Source organism: Capsicum annuum, chromosome 2 (assembly GCF_002878395.1).
Source record: "Capsicum annuum cultivar UCD-10X-F1 chromosome 2, UCD10Xv1.1, whole genome shotgun sequence".
NCBI classification, from domain to species: Eukaryota; Viridiplantae; Streptophyta; class Magnoliopsida; order Solanales; family Solanaceae; genus Capsicum; species Capsicum annuum.
Genome location: NC_061112.1, coordinates 115949336 through 115963148, shown reverse-complemented (window position 1 = coordinate 115963148; position 13813 = coordinate 115949336). Strand labels below are relative to the sequence as shown.

The window sequence follows — 13813 nt, the reverse complement described above, 5'->3', positions numbered from 1 at the left end:
GAAAAAAGAAAAATTTAATACATATGTATATTGTAAATACATATGCTGCAATACAATTTACCAACATGGAAACAAAAAAATTTAAATACATGACAAACTTATCAGCTTTTATTTGATCTAACAGATTGTGATTGAAACTTTTCCCGAATCGTGTAATCTTTCATCACAGATTTAACACACTTTTCGAGACATAGACTTGTTCAAGCTCAATATGTTTGTGATGTGGGTCCGAGATAATTACTTTAATTGTATCCATCTCAATTACACTCAAACATTCATTTGAAGTAGAAACTATCAATGCTCTTTCAGTACTTGTATTTATCACGTTACACGTAGTGATAGACAAATTCATACTCTCAGCATTAAATATTGATGAACTAACAAATGTGTGAAACTATCCTTTTATGAAACACTTACATACAAAGGCAAGATACCCATTTCCTTTATCTCCCTTTTCTGCATAATACAGACCTTCAAACCCATGTCATTACGTATACGTATTTTACCTTCAATATCTGTTAATTGATATTCAATCTGAATGTTTTTGCATTTCAAATCTATATCAATGTGCAAAGCTAGTAGTGCGTAGAGTTGGTTATACGAAGCGTTTATGCTCAACAACATCGCATCACTGATGTAATCTTCATATTGTTGTTCAATGTTGTTCATATTACCAGTGTGTTTAATGAGAACAAGTATGCTTCCCATCATCAATGTCCAGAACACTACAAAACATTAAATACAAATTCAATTATATAATATGTACGACATACAATTAATAATTTGTATATACACAACAAAAAAACAAATTCCAACGAAAACTAATGTTTTAGTCGAATAATATGTATCATCGACTAAATTTCAAATTTAACGTATAAGAATTGTAATTTAGTTTTATAAATAATAACGACAAGGAAAACTTTGAATTTGAAAAAAAATGTCAAAAACGAAATTTTAACCCAGAACTTATAAAATTTAAAATACGATCTAAAAGTTTCAACTTCATGAACGTTAACCCATCTTGTTATTAATTTTCTAGAAATTTTTGCAATTGCATAAATATGATCTCAAAGTTTGTTTATCCATACCTGTAATTGTCGCGTTGTTTATTCAATTATTCTTCGTAAAATACAGACGTTCATCAACGATATTTCAATCACTCAGTTTTTTTTAATCTGCTTTTACGTGATGAATATGGAAAACGATTTTTGAATTTGAATATGTAAATTAACGGTTAAGATAAAATTAAAAGAGTCATAAAAGGTAAAGGAATCTGTTAATTAAATGTTGCATAAAATAAGGAACAATTTTATCCTTTATTTAACTCTAACTAATTAGAGTTAAATAAGAAACGTTTACCCTCTTTGTATATGTATTTTTACAACAACCTTTTACTAAAATACAAAATACATATTGCTTCTTTTCGTAATTTTGAAACTGTTGCTATAAAAGTTATAATTAAGGCTATGCAGTTGCTATTTCTGAAATTTTTCTTTTTAAAAATGGCGAGTGAGTGTCATTTTCCCTTATAATTTAGGTAGTACACAACTTATTTTGAATAAGACAAAGTTCTCTGAACTTACATAATGAAGTCATAGTGATTAAGGAATATGAAAGTAATTCACTTGCTATGCCTTCTCTCACATTGGGTCTTGACCATACTACTAAATACTAATAATGCAATTATTGTAGCACAAGATTTTGTGATTATGTTTGCAGATGCTAGCTTACAAAAGGAGAAGATTATGGCAAACATTAGAATGACAGCTATGGATAGTTCTGGAAATTTGCTTCAAGCCCTTGGCTCCCCAATTCAATTTGTTGGGAAGACCATCATTGCAGAAGCGCTTGCAATACGGACTGCATTGAAAAAAGCTCAAGAAAATAGATGGATAAAGGTGCAGATCTTATCAGACGCAAAGGTGTAGTGGATATGGTTATGAAGAGAAGTGTAGCTTCATGGGAGATAGATACCACGTGCGAAGATATATGGAAGCTAATAAAGATGTTTGAAGAAGTTTCAATTACATATATTCCTAGATCTTGAAATATGGTAGCGCACAATATGGCAAAATTTTCTCTTACATTGTTAGACAAATTAATATGGACCTCTTGTTTTCCTTGTTGGGTTGTCAAAGACGCTTCTGCATCTTTTAACTCTTTAAGTTCGGCTTTACATTAATAAAATAAAGATATTGGTTGAAAAAAAAAAATTAAGAATACATCGACCCACACAAATTTTCATTAAATAAAAACAAAAGAAGAAAAATTAAAAATCACTGATTTAAAGGACAAAATTAAAAGACCAGCGCAAAATGAAGAGAATCCGTACAAAAACTTCTAATCTATTCGGTGGCCAAAAATCATGTATATGTTTGACATTATATAATTAATATCGATTACTTGAAAGGAATTACTTATCAAGTTTAGAACTGAAAGTTGATGAAGTTGTTTAGTGCAAGGAACTGCTTATTAGGTCTAATAAGGCACACAATTATTATAATTGCTTCTTGAAATATCATTGATGAACCTTGAATTATAACAAAAGCAACCTCGATTTTCTACATAGATTCCCATCTCTAGAGCTAGAAGCTTCTGAAAAATTTAACTTGAACGGTGGTTTCTTAGACACAGTGCAAGCAACTGACCAAATATCTTTTTAGTATTCGAAATCTTAATCAAAAACAAGTTCTATCAGACTTCTTACTTCTTGTTGTTATTATTTTCTTTTCTATTTATACGAGGACCATATAACAAAATTTTTAATCTTAAACTACTTTCTCGAGTATAGTGTCAAGAATATCAAATAGTTGAACACAGATGAAATGCCCACATTGTACTCCACTAAATTAATCCACTTTTGAGTGGAGATTAATGTCAATTTTGATGGATTTCTTATGAAGAAGAATCTACCAGCTGCAAATGATTTGCATGCTAGCTGCAATTGTCATTAGTGGGATGTATATAATGATCTTTCCCCAAAAATATATTGTGATTTTTTTTTCCACAAAAAATAAAATAAAATACAGTAGCACGCTTTTGGTTTAAATTTAAAAGAAGCAATTAATTACCATAGTTAGTACTTATCAAGATAACATCCAGTCATCCACTATCAATAGTGCTATCATATACTATAGTTTACGTGACAAGCACAAGATCGATTATATACTCACTTTTTGAAGCTAACATGCCTACCACAACAAATTTTATTTATTTATTTTTGGTTAAAACTAAAACAACGATGGGAGTAACTAGGTTAACTTAACTCTTAGGGAAATAAATAAAATTAATTCATACGTTACTGAAATATTGAGTAGTTCTCGAGGCGATCGAAGTTATTAGCGTGTCAGAAAAATATTTTTGTACGTCTCTTATAATATTAGCTTGATTAATATTCTAGTAGTGAAGAGAAGACTTGCAGTAACTGGTAAAGTAGTTGTCACGGGTTCAAGTCTTGAAAATAGCTTCTAACAGATAGATTCTTGTAGTCGAACCGTTCCGCGGACTCTATGGATGGTCAAAAAGTTGGCAGTTAAGATTTTTTTCCAAGTCCCCTAAAATGTACATTGACAAGTAGTAGTAGTAGTAGTTTTTTCGAACATTAACAAGTAGTTGTGTTGTGATCCAAGTCTACTTTGTAAGGGGCTATGGGTTAGAAGTGGTAGATTGGGCTGATCTAGTTCAAATTATTGGACCTATTGAAATGTTGGAGTATTTTATTTGGGATCTAGGCCCAATTGAAAATGGGTTAAATAGGACGTGGGATTTGACAAAACGGTTTATGCAAATTGTGACACTAATCTTCTCATCCCCAATTCTCTCTAATCTTCTCATCCCCGTCTACTATTATTCTTCTTCTTCATATTGTAATTTCTTCATTCCGTATTAGTCAAAGTTGATTAGTTTCGTTTACTTTGTTTATTGATTGTTGAGTTTGAGAATTCGGCTTTGTTACATTGGTGCTTTCATCCAGAGGTCTTCAATGGAGGACTCAATATTTCGAACTCCCTATGATTCAATTAGTGTCAGAAGGGATTCATGGTCAAAGGAGATATGTGAAATTCGTTCCTTATTACATGAGTTGATTGGAAACCCTACAAGGAGTAAACCTACACCGGTGGAGTTTCCACGGTTTTGTGGAGAAAATCCTGAGTTATGGATCTCTAAGGCTGAACGCTACTTTGATTTTTATGAAATTGCAGAAAACCACAAGTTATCTTTGGCGTCGTTCTATCTCGATGGGGCTGCTTTGTCGTGGTACCAATGACTTTTGCAGAACAAGCAATTGGTTGATTGGGAACATTTTACTGCAAAAGTATTGATTTGCTTTCCTAAACGACATCTCAAATCACTGAAAAATCACTTGGCTAATCAGATGCCCTCTGTGGCTGAGTACTCTAGTCGTTTTGAGGCTGTTTCGTAAGGCTTCGGTGAGCCAGATGTACTTTCTTCATGCCCTACACATGTTTATAAATAATGGAGAAGTAAAAACAACCCAGCTTTGACTCAAAAATTTGATATGCAATCTGAATGAAAAAGCAAAACAGATGCACACAAGATGTTCGATGAAATGTCAACTAGATGTTGCCCTAAGGTATTCACCGTGGCACATTCAGAAATTCCAATTGAAATGGCCGTGATAGAGGGAGATAATGGGAATCTCGGTAATAAGCATATCATGGATATTGGTGATTCGGCACATAAAATTTCAGCACTTACTTTGTCCCCTTTAACACCAACGGAGTCTACCTTCGAGAATGAAAAGTCCAAGGAAGGGAGCGAAGTGAAAGAGCAAGTTGAAGGCTCCAAGGATGTGGTTCAACAGAAGTTGATTGCTACTACAAATATCCATGAAGAGTTAGTTCCTGAAAGCTTATTCACTATCTTCAAACCTAATGCTTGCTTACATGACATTCGACCAAACAATAACAATTATAAACCCAGTGTATTCCCACATAGTGGGGTTTGGGGGGGTAAGATATACGCAGTCCATACCTATACTTCAGGAGAAATAGAAAGGTTGTTTTCGATAGACCCCCAACTCAAGACAAGGAATAATAAACAAATACTTAATAAAACATGGAACAAGATGTCAAGACATAAATATGTCACCACAAGGAATAATAAACTTACATGATATTCGACCACTCAACAAAATTAAATCACTAGGGACCATTCTATTATGTAGTTATGTTGACGATTGTTTCAACACAGGACAAGATTTTGAAGTTGATTCATGTGTGCTTTTATATGTTGACTCTGAAGAGGTAACTCAAGTTTGACATGAGGAATCATGGCTGATTCCTTTTCGTGGCTGCAAGTATTTACAGTTGCATGATGAGAACATCACGATGGCTTATAAGGTTCCATCAGATACAAAGAACTCCGTCCCTGATGAAAATTATACAAAGAATTCCGTCCCTGATGAAAATTTTCTTATTGATTTTAAAAATTTAGCTTGGGCTGGAGAGTTTGCATTTATTATCAAACAACCACTACTACATGATTTTCAACTTGTAGTTTTGAATTGCATAGTATTGAATTTGGAGTTGCTTAAACGGTCGATAGTCGAGGTTGTATGCTATTCACCTGATGTTATTTGTTCACAAGTACATCATGGCATCCTTGAACATCTTAGTAAATCATCCTACAAAGAGGGTCAGAATCATTTTCCTGCTCGGCATGCCAGAAATAGCCACTCTCAGTGGGAACTCGGGCTTGGCCAACTCTTGGAGGAGACGTGTATTATGCCAGCTTATTGATACGGCGAGCTTATAAACAGAGGTATATTTGTGTGCTTTAGTACACTTAATCATGCTACACTTACATTAACTTGGTGTCAGTTTTTCCATAATCAATTTGTATCAAACTTTTCTTTTGATCCTGGTTCAAGCTTTCTGCTTTCCTACATTGGGGCGAAGACAAGTCTGGCTTATTTTATCAGGTATTAGGATATCATTTTGGCAACAAGAGGGGCTGATTTTGTTGGAACACAATCTGCGGTGCAACTTCTGTCACAAAATGTACCCACAACTATTCAAATAGTTGCTGTTATATATGACTACAAGATTATTTAGAGTATTTTAAGATATTAACTGAAGCAGTTTGTAGTTGTTGGAATCAAAGTTATATTAAGTGTACTCAATCCTGCAATAGAAGTGGATGAAGACATAAAGCAGGAAGCTATTGTCTGTGGCACAGTGAACAATTTAATAGAAACATTGAACTTAATTGCAATTAAAGCCCCTAGAGTTGTAATTTTTCTTTTCAAAGAATATTCAGTTTGTCTTAGCAAGTCTTGGGGGCATGCTACTAAGGTGGATTTTTCAAAGGAATCATCAAAGGTTGCAGATAGTGTCTTTTACATGGACTCAAATAATGGTACAGAGACAAGAATGGTTCAAAATAATATTTTTGCCACAACATTTGCTCTAGCAACAACTTATTTCTCATGTCCCAAATTGATGTTTTTCTACTCGAACCTTGAGGATAAGGTTCTTTTGCAGGATGAGAGTATTGTTGTGAACCAAGTCTACTTTGTAAGGGGCTATGGATTAGAAGTGGTATATTGGGCGGATCCAGTTCAAATTATTGGACCTATTGAAATGTTGGAGTATTTTATTTTAAAAATTACACAAATACACAACTTATGTTTTCAATATTACAAAAAATCTCAACTCTCTAAACATATTACAAAAATCTCAACATATACACAGAATGCTATGTATATGTCGGCTATGTTATGTATATTAATAGGGAGAGAGAGTAAACTAATTAAAAAAGTGGGAGAGAGTGTAATTACTTCTAAAAAGCTTTGTATTTATGCTATTTATACTTTTTTATTTGAGATCCAGGCCCAATTGTCAATGGGTTAAATAGGACGTGGAATTTGACAAAACGGTTTATGCAAATTATGACAATTGCTTAGCCGAAGGCTATGCTTCTCATCCCCAATTCTCTCTAATCTTCTCATCCCCGTCTACTATTATTTCTCTTCTTCATATTGTAATTTCTTCATTCCGCATTAATCAAAGTTGATTAGTTTTGTTTACTTTATATATTGATTGTTGAGTTTGAGAATTAGGGTTTGTTACAAGTTGTCACTCAGTATTTTAGATCATGAAGTATTTCAGAAACAAGGCAAATCAAAATATTTTTTGTCTTTATTTACTGAAGAAAAAAATATTCATTCAGAATAGCATGAATCTTAATACATCTCTCAATGATCTCCATAATTCTCTATAAAGAAAATAGATATAGTAGCAGCATCCCTAATTGTTATAGTGTAAACTTACTCAATTTCTTTTTACTACATATTATGTTTAGATATGAATTCAAAAACTAGCAAATACCAAATTCTAAATAGTTCTTATTTCTTCAGTTTTGAATTAAGTCTTTTAACATTTATTTAATGTGGTGGTTGTAGAAGAAATTCATCGAAACTTTTTATAGATGCATGCAGGATGATTCAAATAGTATCGATATAAACAAATTTGAATGAATACCTAGATAAAACAACAAATCTACCATATTGCACGTAATTTTACTTTTACATATACGGAATAAATAAATTTATTCCAAAATTTATTATCTTTCAGAATAACAAAATATAGAATGATCTCAAATTGCTTAGTTCGTCTACAAATGTAGGTCTAATTTACTGATTAGTAACAATCTCATTGGGATCAAAAGTACTTGGATCTATTTTATAAGTTAGATCAACATCATTGTGATATGAAAATATGGAAGCTCTATTTTTGAGTTTACCTAATTGCATTAATGGTGATTTTGGCTCTATCAGATTAAGCACTTAAGCATCATCTTAATACCACCATTAATATTGCTTCACTCACATCACTCTCACTAATTAACAATGACAGCTAAGTCATAACTTTGTGTGAGGACACTAGCCAAATTTGGAAATTTACTGCTACTTTAATTTAGCACCAATATCATTGGGATTATCAAGAGTACAAGAGTCCACATACTTTAGTTACTAATGTTAATGCTAATATAAATTTTTCCTTTTATTTTTAATTTTTTTTTATATAGTATAGAAAATTTATTTTGGAGGAAACAATGATCACGGGAAAGCAGTCAATTTGAAGGTGAAAAATGGAAAAGAGTCAAAGATGGTTCAATCAAGAAGGCATAAAGTTTTCTTTCAATCTAAAATTTTCCTTTCTTTTTCTTTGTCTCTTAAAGCTCCCATGATTATGCCACAAGCCCCACAATCAAAGTTCCAAATCTCTCACACTGCTTTTTTAGGAATCATTCATTAATTATCTTTTCCCAAATTGTACCATTTTTAGTTGTCCACTTATTTTACTAACACAATAATTAACACAATAATTAAGAAATAGTAAATGATAAGAGATAATTTTATTGTATTACTTCCTCCCTTCTAAATTACTCATCCTAAATTTTCTAATTTGATTTTTCATTTTACTTGTCTTTTTTCATTAATCAAGAAGAGACAAACTTTTTTTTCCATGTTTTACCCTTTGCATTAATTACTTTTTCTTCAAATTAAACTATAAACATTATTTAATAAGGGTGCTATGATTAACTAGTCATGTTATTAATTATTTTTCTTAATCAATGTGTCATCTCAATTTGGGACAGGTAATTTGGGATGGAGGGAGTATCTTTTTAATATAATAAATTTAGTACTTTGAGAAATGCATTAGATATTGAATCATATTTAATGCTAACGGATAGAAATCGATAAATTATCGATTGATTTTATAATTTAATAAGTATTGTTGGACATCCCTCTGTCGCCTTTTAGTAGTAGTTACACATTTAGGGTGCATTTTTTTTTATTTTTTTTAAGATTCAGACGCCTGAATCTGAATGCATATCTGAATGATTAAGATGTTGTCTCTAGATCTGAAAACTGAATGATTAACACTGTTTGTTTTTCAACATCTGAATGTGCAAAATAATTTTATTTGTATATATAATAAAATAAAAAATACAATTCAAATGAAAAATTAATTATATATTATAAAAGTATGTAATTTAATACAACAAAATTAATATTTGATTGAGAAAAAATATTTATGTTTGTTAGTGATAGTGGAGATGATTTATAATGGTGGTTGCGGTGACAATGATTGATGTTGGTGATAACTAATGTTGGTGGTGATAGTTGTGATGATTGGTATTGTAGTGACTGTTATGATGGTAGTGATTGATGGTGGTGGTGGTGGTGATGTGACGTTGCTTGATGTTAGTAGTTTGAGATGTTGATTGTGTTGACTGAAACATGAATGCATGATGGTTGATGATGTGTTGGTGCTAGTTGGAGATGTTGTTTGTTGGGATGGTGGAGATGGTTGTTAGTAGAGATAAATTGTAGCGATGGTAGTGGTTGAAGTAGTGGTAAAGGTGACGTTACTAGTGACAATGGTGGTGGCGGCCGAAGAATGTGTGGAGGTTGTGATGTATTAGTGGTAGTTAGTGGTGGTCCTAGTTGTGATAGATGAGTTGGTCGGTAGTAGAGATTGGCCAGTAATGGTTAATGATGGTAGTGTTGTCGATGTCGGTGGTGACGATGAATATAATAGAATAATAAGAGTAGTAGGTGCGGTAGCGGTTGACAATAGTAGTTGGTAACGATATTTGTTGTCGATGATGATTGTGATGGTGGAGGTGGGTGGTGATTGACAATGGTAGCGATGGCAGAGGTGGTTAGTGGTGGTGACTGCTGATTATGAATAGAATGGTGAATATTATCAAATACCAGAATATCTCTTCATACCTATTAAGACTTGGTTCTAGATCTGAATGATTAAGAACTGTTAAGAGCTAAAATCTTAATAAAAAATAAATACATTTAATGGTCTGAAGTCTGAACCATTCAGAATTCAGACCTCCATTAAGTGCAAATAAATTAGGCCTTAAGCACTAGTCAAATAATCCCTCTGTCGCCTTTTACTTGTGGTAGTTTTCGTTTTAGAGACAAATGATATACTTCCTCCGTTTTAAAAAGAATGGCTTACTTTTTTTTTAGTTCGTTTAAAAAAAAGTAACTTTTTTTTTCGGCAATTTTTAAATTTTAAGTTTTTTCGTGGCATGTTTAAGACCATACGATTGAAGCGCAATTTTGGTACATTTGACATATCTTTAATTTAAGATTACAAAATTCAAAAGTCTTTTTTATTTTCTTAAACTCGTGTCAAGTCAAACTAGGTTATTCTTTTTGAAACGGAGTGAGTAAATTTTAATCGATATTTTAATATGTATTTTTTCTCATATTAATTTTTTTTTTTATAATTTATAGTACTTTTTATATGATTTTTGAATATCTAAATTTTACTTTTAAAATATTCAATTAATCTAGACGTCATTCGGTCATGATAAATATTCGCTTTTTTCCTCAATTTTTTTCCCACTTTATACAATGTTTGGCGATGAAAACTCCAAATACAACTTCACACAACTTGACATTATATTTGGAATAGTGAAAACAAATTTCAAACTGTCTTAAACTTTTTTCATACACTTCTCTCACAAAAATGTAAAAATAATTGTAATTTATATTCATGGCCAAACATAATTCCAAATTCAACTCCAAATATTTTTGGTTTTCATGGCGGTTACGCCGGCTAATTTAGTTAAGCGGCTTTGAAAATTGTCAAATTAACTCTCGAAAAATGAAACGTGACAACTATCTTGTAACGGAGAGAAAGAAAAAACTGACATTTGCATTATGTCACATAGTGTCAGCATCAAATCTAAGCTTCATCAATATATAAACACCATCAACCCCTTACACCTTACTCATCAGTCCACTTGGAAAAAAAAAATAATCATTAGTTATGGCATCTTCAAACTATATTATGGTTTCATTTTTCATGGTTGTATTGTGGAGCTGTTGTTGTGTTCTTTCTGATAATACAACTACAACCCCTGAAAAGTTCTACCAATGTATTTGCAACAATTCTGATTTCTCTGACCCTTTTCCTACAGCTTTCTTCACCCCAAATGATGATACTTTTAACAGAATCTTGAATTCTACTGCTCAAAATCTGAGGTGTTTGGTGCCATCAGTTCCTAAACCTGAGCTGATTTTCACTCCAATGACAGAACCCCATGTCCAAGCAGCTGTCATATGTGCAAAACAGCTTGATATTCAGCTTAGAGTTAGGAGTGGAGGACATGACTATGAGGGGATCTCTTACATTTCTGATATGGGGTCTCCTTTTGTTGTCGTCGATCTCTCTAAGCTTCGAGGGATCAACGTGGACGTGGAGGAGAATACAGCTTGGGCTCAGGCTGGTGCAACTGTTGGTGAAGTCTATTATAGGATTTCGGAGAAAAGCAAGACACTTGGATTCCCTGCTGGACTTTGTACTAGTTTGGGAGTTGGTGGTCATATAACGGGTGGTGCTTATGGTTCCATGATGAGGAAATTCGGGCTTGGGGTTGACAATGTGATCGATGCTCGTATAGCTAATGCAAATGGCACGATACTCGATAGGAAATCAATGGGGGAAGACCTGTTTTGGGCTATTCGAGGAGGTGGAGGAGCTAGTTTCGGGATCATACTTTCTTGGAAGATGAAGTTAGTCACTGTTCCATCGACTGTCACTTGTTTCACTGTAGCGAAAACACTGGAAGAGGGTGCGACAAAGATTTTGTACAAGTGGCAACAAGTTGCTGACAAAATTGATGATGGTCTCTTCATGAGAGTAATCATAAATGTAGTGGACAAAAAAGAGGTAAAGGGGGAAAGGACTGTTCAAACAGCTTATAACTCTGTGTTTCTTGGAAGTGCCGACACACTTTTACAAATAATGAATGAGAGTTTCCCTGAATTGGGATTGACACAAAAAGATTGTACAGAAATGAGTTGGATTGAGTCAATTCTGTACATTGCAGGTTACCCAACAAACACCCCACCTGAAGTACTCCTCCAAGGGAAATCACAATTCAAGAACTACTTCAAAGCAAAATCAGATTTTGTAAGACAGCCAATACCAGAAACTGGACTTGAAGGACTATGGAAGAGGCTATTGGATGAAGACTCACCACTGATGATATGGAATCCCTATGGAGGAATGATGGCTAACATATCAGAATCAGAAACTCCTTTCCCACACAGGAAAGGTGTCATTTTCAAGATTCAGTATTTAACTCTCTGGAGCCAACCTGATCAAGAATTGGCCACGAAACACGTCGATTGGATCAGGAAGCTCTACAATTACATGACTTCTTATGCTTCTATGTTCCCAAGAGAAGCCTATGTGAATTACAGAGATCTTGATTTAGGAATGAACAAGAATGTGAATAGTAGTTCCAGTTTTGCACAAGCTAGTGTGTGGGGAAACAAGTATTTCAAGAACAATTTTAACAGGTTGGTGCAAATAAAGACTAAGGTGGATCCAGAAAATTTCTTCAGACATGAACAAAGCATACCAGTTCTTCCTCCTACTTTTACTAGAAAGAGAAAAGGGAAGAGAAGTAACCATTAAAGAGATGTAAAAGCAATATATTTGACCAATAGTAATAGTATGCTTTTTAGCCTCAGTGTTATACTTGATGCTTTTTAATGTGGTGTTATGTATGTTTTTGCCAAGATCATATAGTATTGTAATTTCATCTAGTGTTTAAGGGACTGGTCTAATGTTGAGCATCAATTTACTTTTTAGTATTTAAATTGGAAATGAAAAATAAGTAAACTAAAATTACTATGCATATCTGAGAAATGATTTCCAGTTTAATCTATTATCGGCTTACTAGATTTCAAAGCAGTGACAATTCTGATATGAATATAGGAACTTAAAGTCATTAAAACAGATTCTGTTAGTAGGTGAAATTTCTCCTAAAAACTCGTCTAAGACTCCAGACCAGTTTTTGGAACTTGAAATTTGAAGATAAATTTTCAAAGTCTGATGCAAAATTTATGGTCAAACGGATGATTAAAGATACATTTTCAAAATCTAACTCAACATCTATTATCAAACCGTAGCTTAGAGTATTCATACAAGTTCTTCTATACACAGATTACACATTTAAGTACTTTAAGTTAATTCACAACTTCAGTTGGGCTGTGAATCATAGTCAGTGTTGTTAATACATGTAAGAGCTTTAGAGGGCCTTGACCAAATAATTTGTAAGTGGCACTTCTTCTTTTTTTTCCATGCTCAGGTTGACTTTTGAAGACCAATGTACCTAAAATCCATATTAAGTCAATCAAATTTGCACAAATGGCCCTTGTACATAGACTTTGTATTTGACTTGCAAATTCTTATCCATGTGCCTAAGAACCAATATGGCAATATCTACCTAACTTCAGCACAAAAAATTTCCAATTTGACGTACGTGTCAAGGTAATATTGTTGGTGTTTAGTAACAGACATCTCAACTCAGTATTTTCGATAGAGCATAATTATATGTGTGGAAAAATCCATTAAAATCTAAACAGTTAGTGTACATGAGCTCATAATTCTAAAAGTACACACTAAATTTAGTTCTAAACAATTTAAATTTCAAACTCATCAAATTCAAATCTTAAATATACCTCTATGAATGGTGGTGGTATTTAAGAAGTGAACCGCACAATGGATATTATATTCCCATTTCAAAATAGATTTCAAAGGCAATAGGCAAGGTGGAAGATGAAAGTTGTATACAACAAAGAATAAAGCACTCAAGTATTGGTTTCATAAAGCAAAAATGAATTTTAAGTTATGCTAGTGCTATTAGCATCAAACACGACTTTATAAACTATCTCGGTTAATTTAAATGAGAAAAAAGTTTAAATTTATCCTTAACTATGTGAAAGAGAATATTACTCCTTATT

General features: G+C 32.9%; 1 protein-coding gene across 1 annotated transcript; it reads left to right on the top strand.

Moving 5' to 3' along the window:
* Positions 1-10791: 10791 nt before the first annotated feature.
* LOC107859058 (berberine bridge enzyme-like 13) lies at positions 10792-12634 on the top strand. The gene has a single exon (XM_016703939.2). The coding sequence runs from the start codon at positions 10827-10829 to the stop codon at positions 12480-12482; it is 1656 nt and encodes a 551-aa protein (XP_016559425.1). The 5' UTR covers positions 10792-10826; the 3' UTR covers positions 12483-12634.
* Positions 12635-13813: the final 1179 nt, after the last annotated feature.

Bases quoted from the DNA above. Each gene is read 5' to 3' on its own strand.
- LOC107859058 (XM_016703939.2), top strand. From the start codon at position 10,827: ATGGCATCTTCAAACTATATTATGGTTTCATTTTTCATGGTTGTATTG.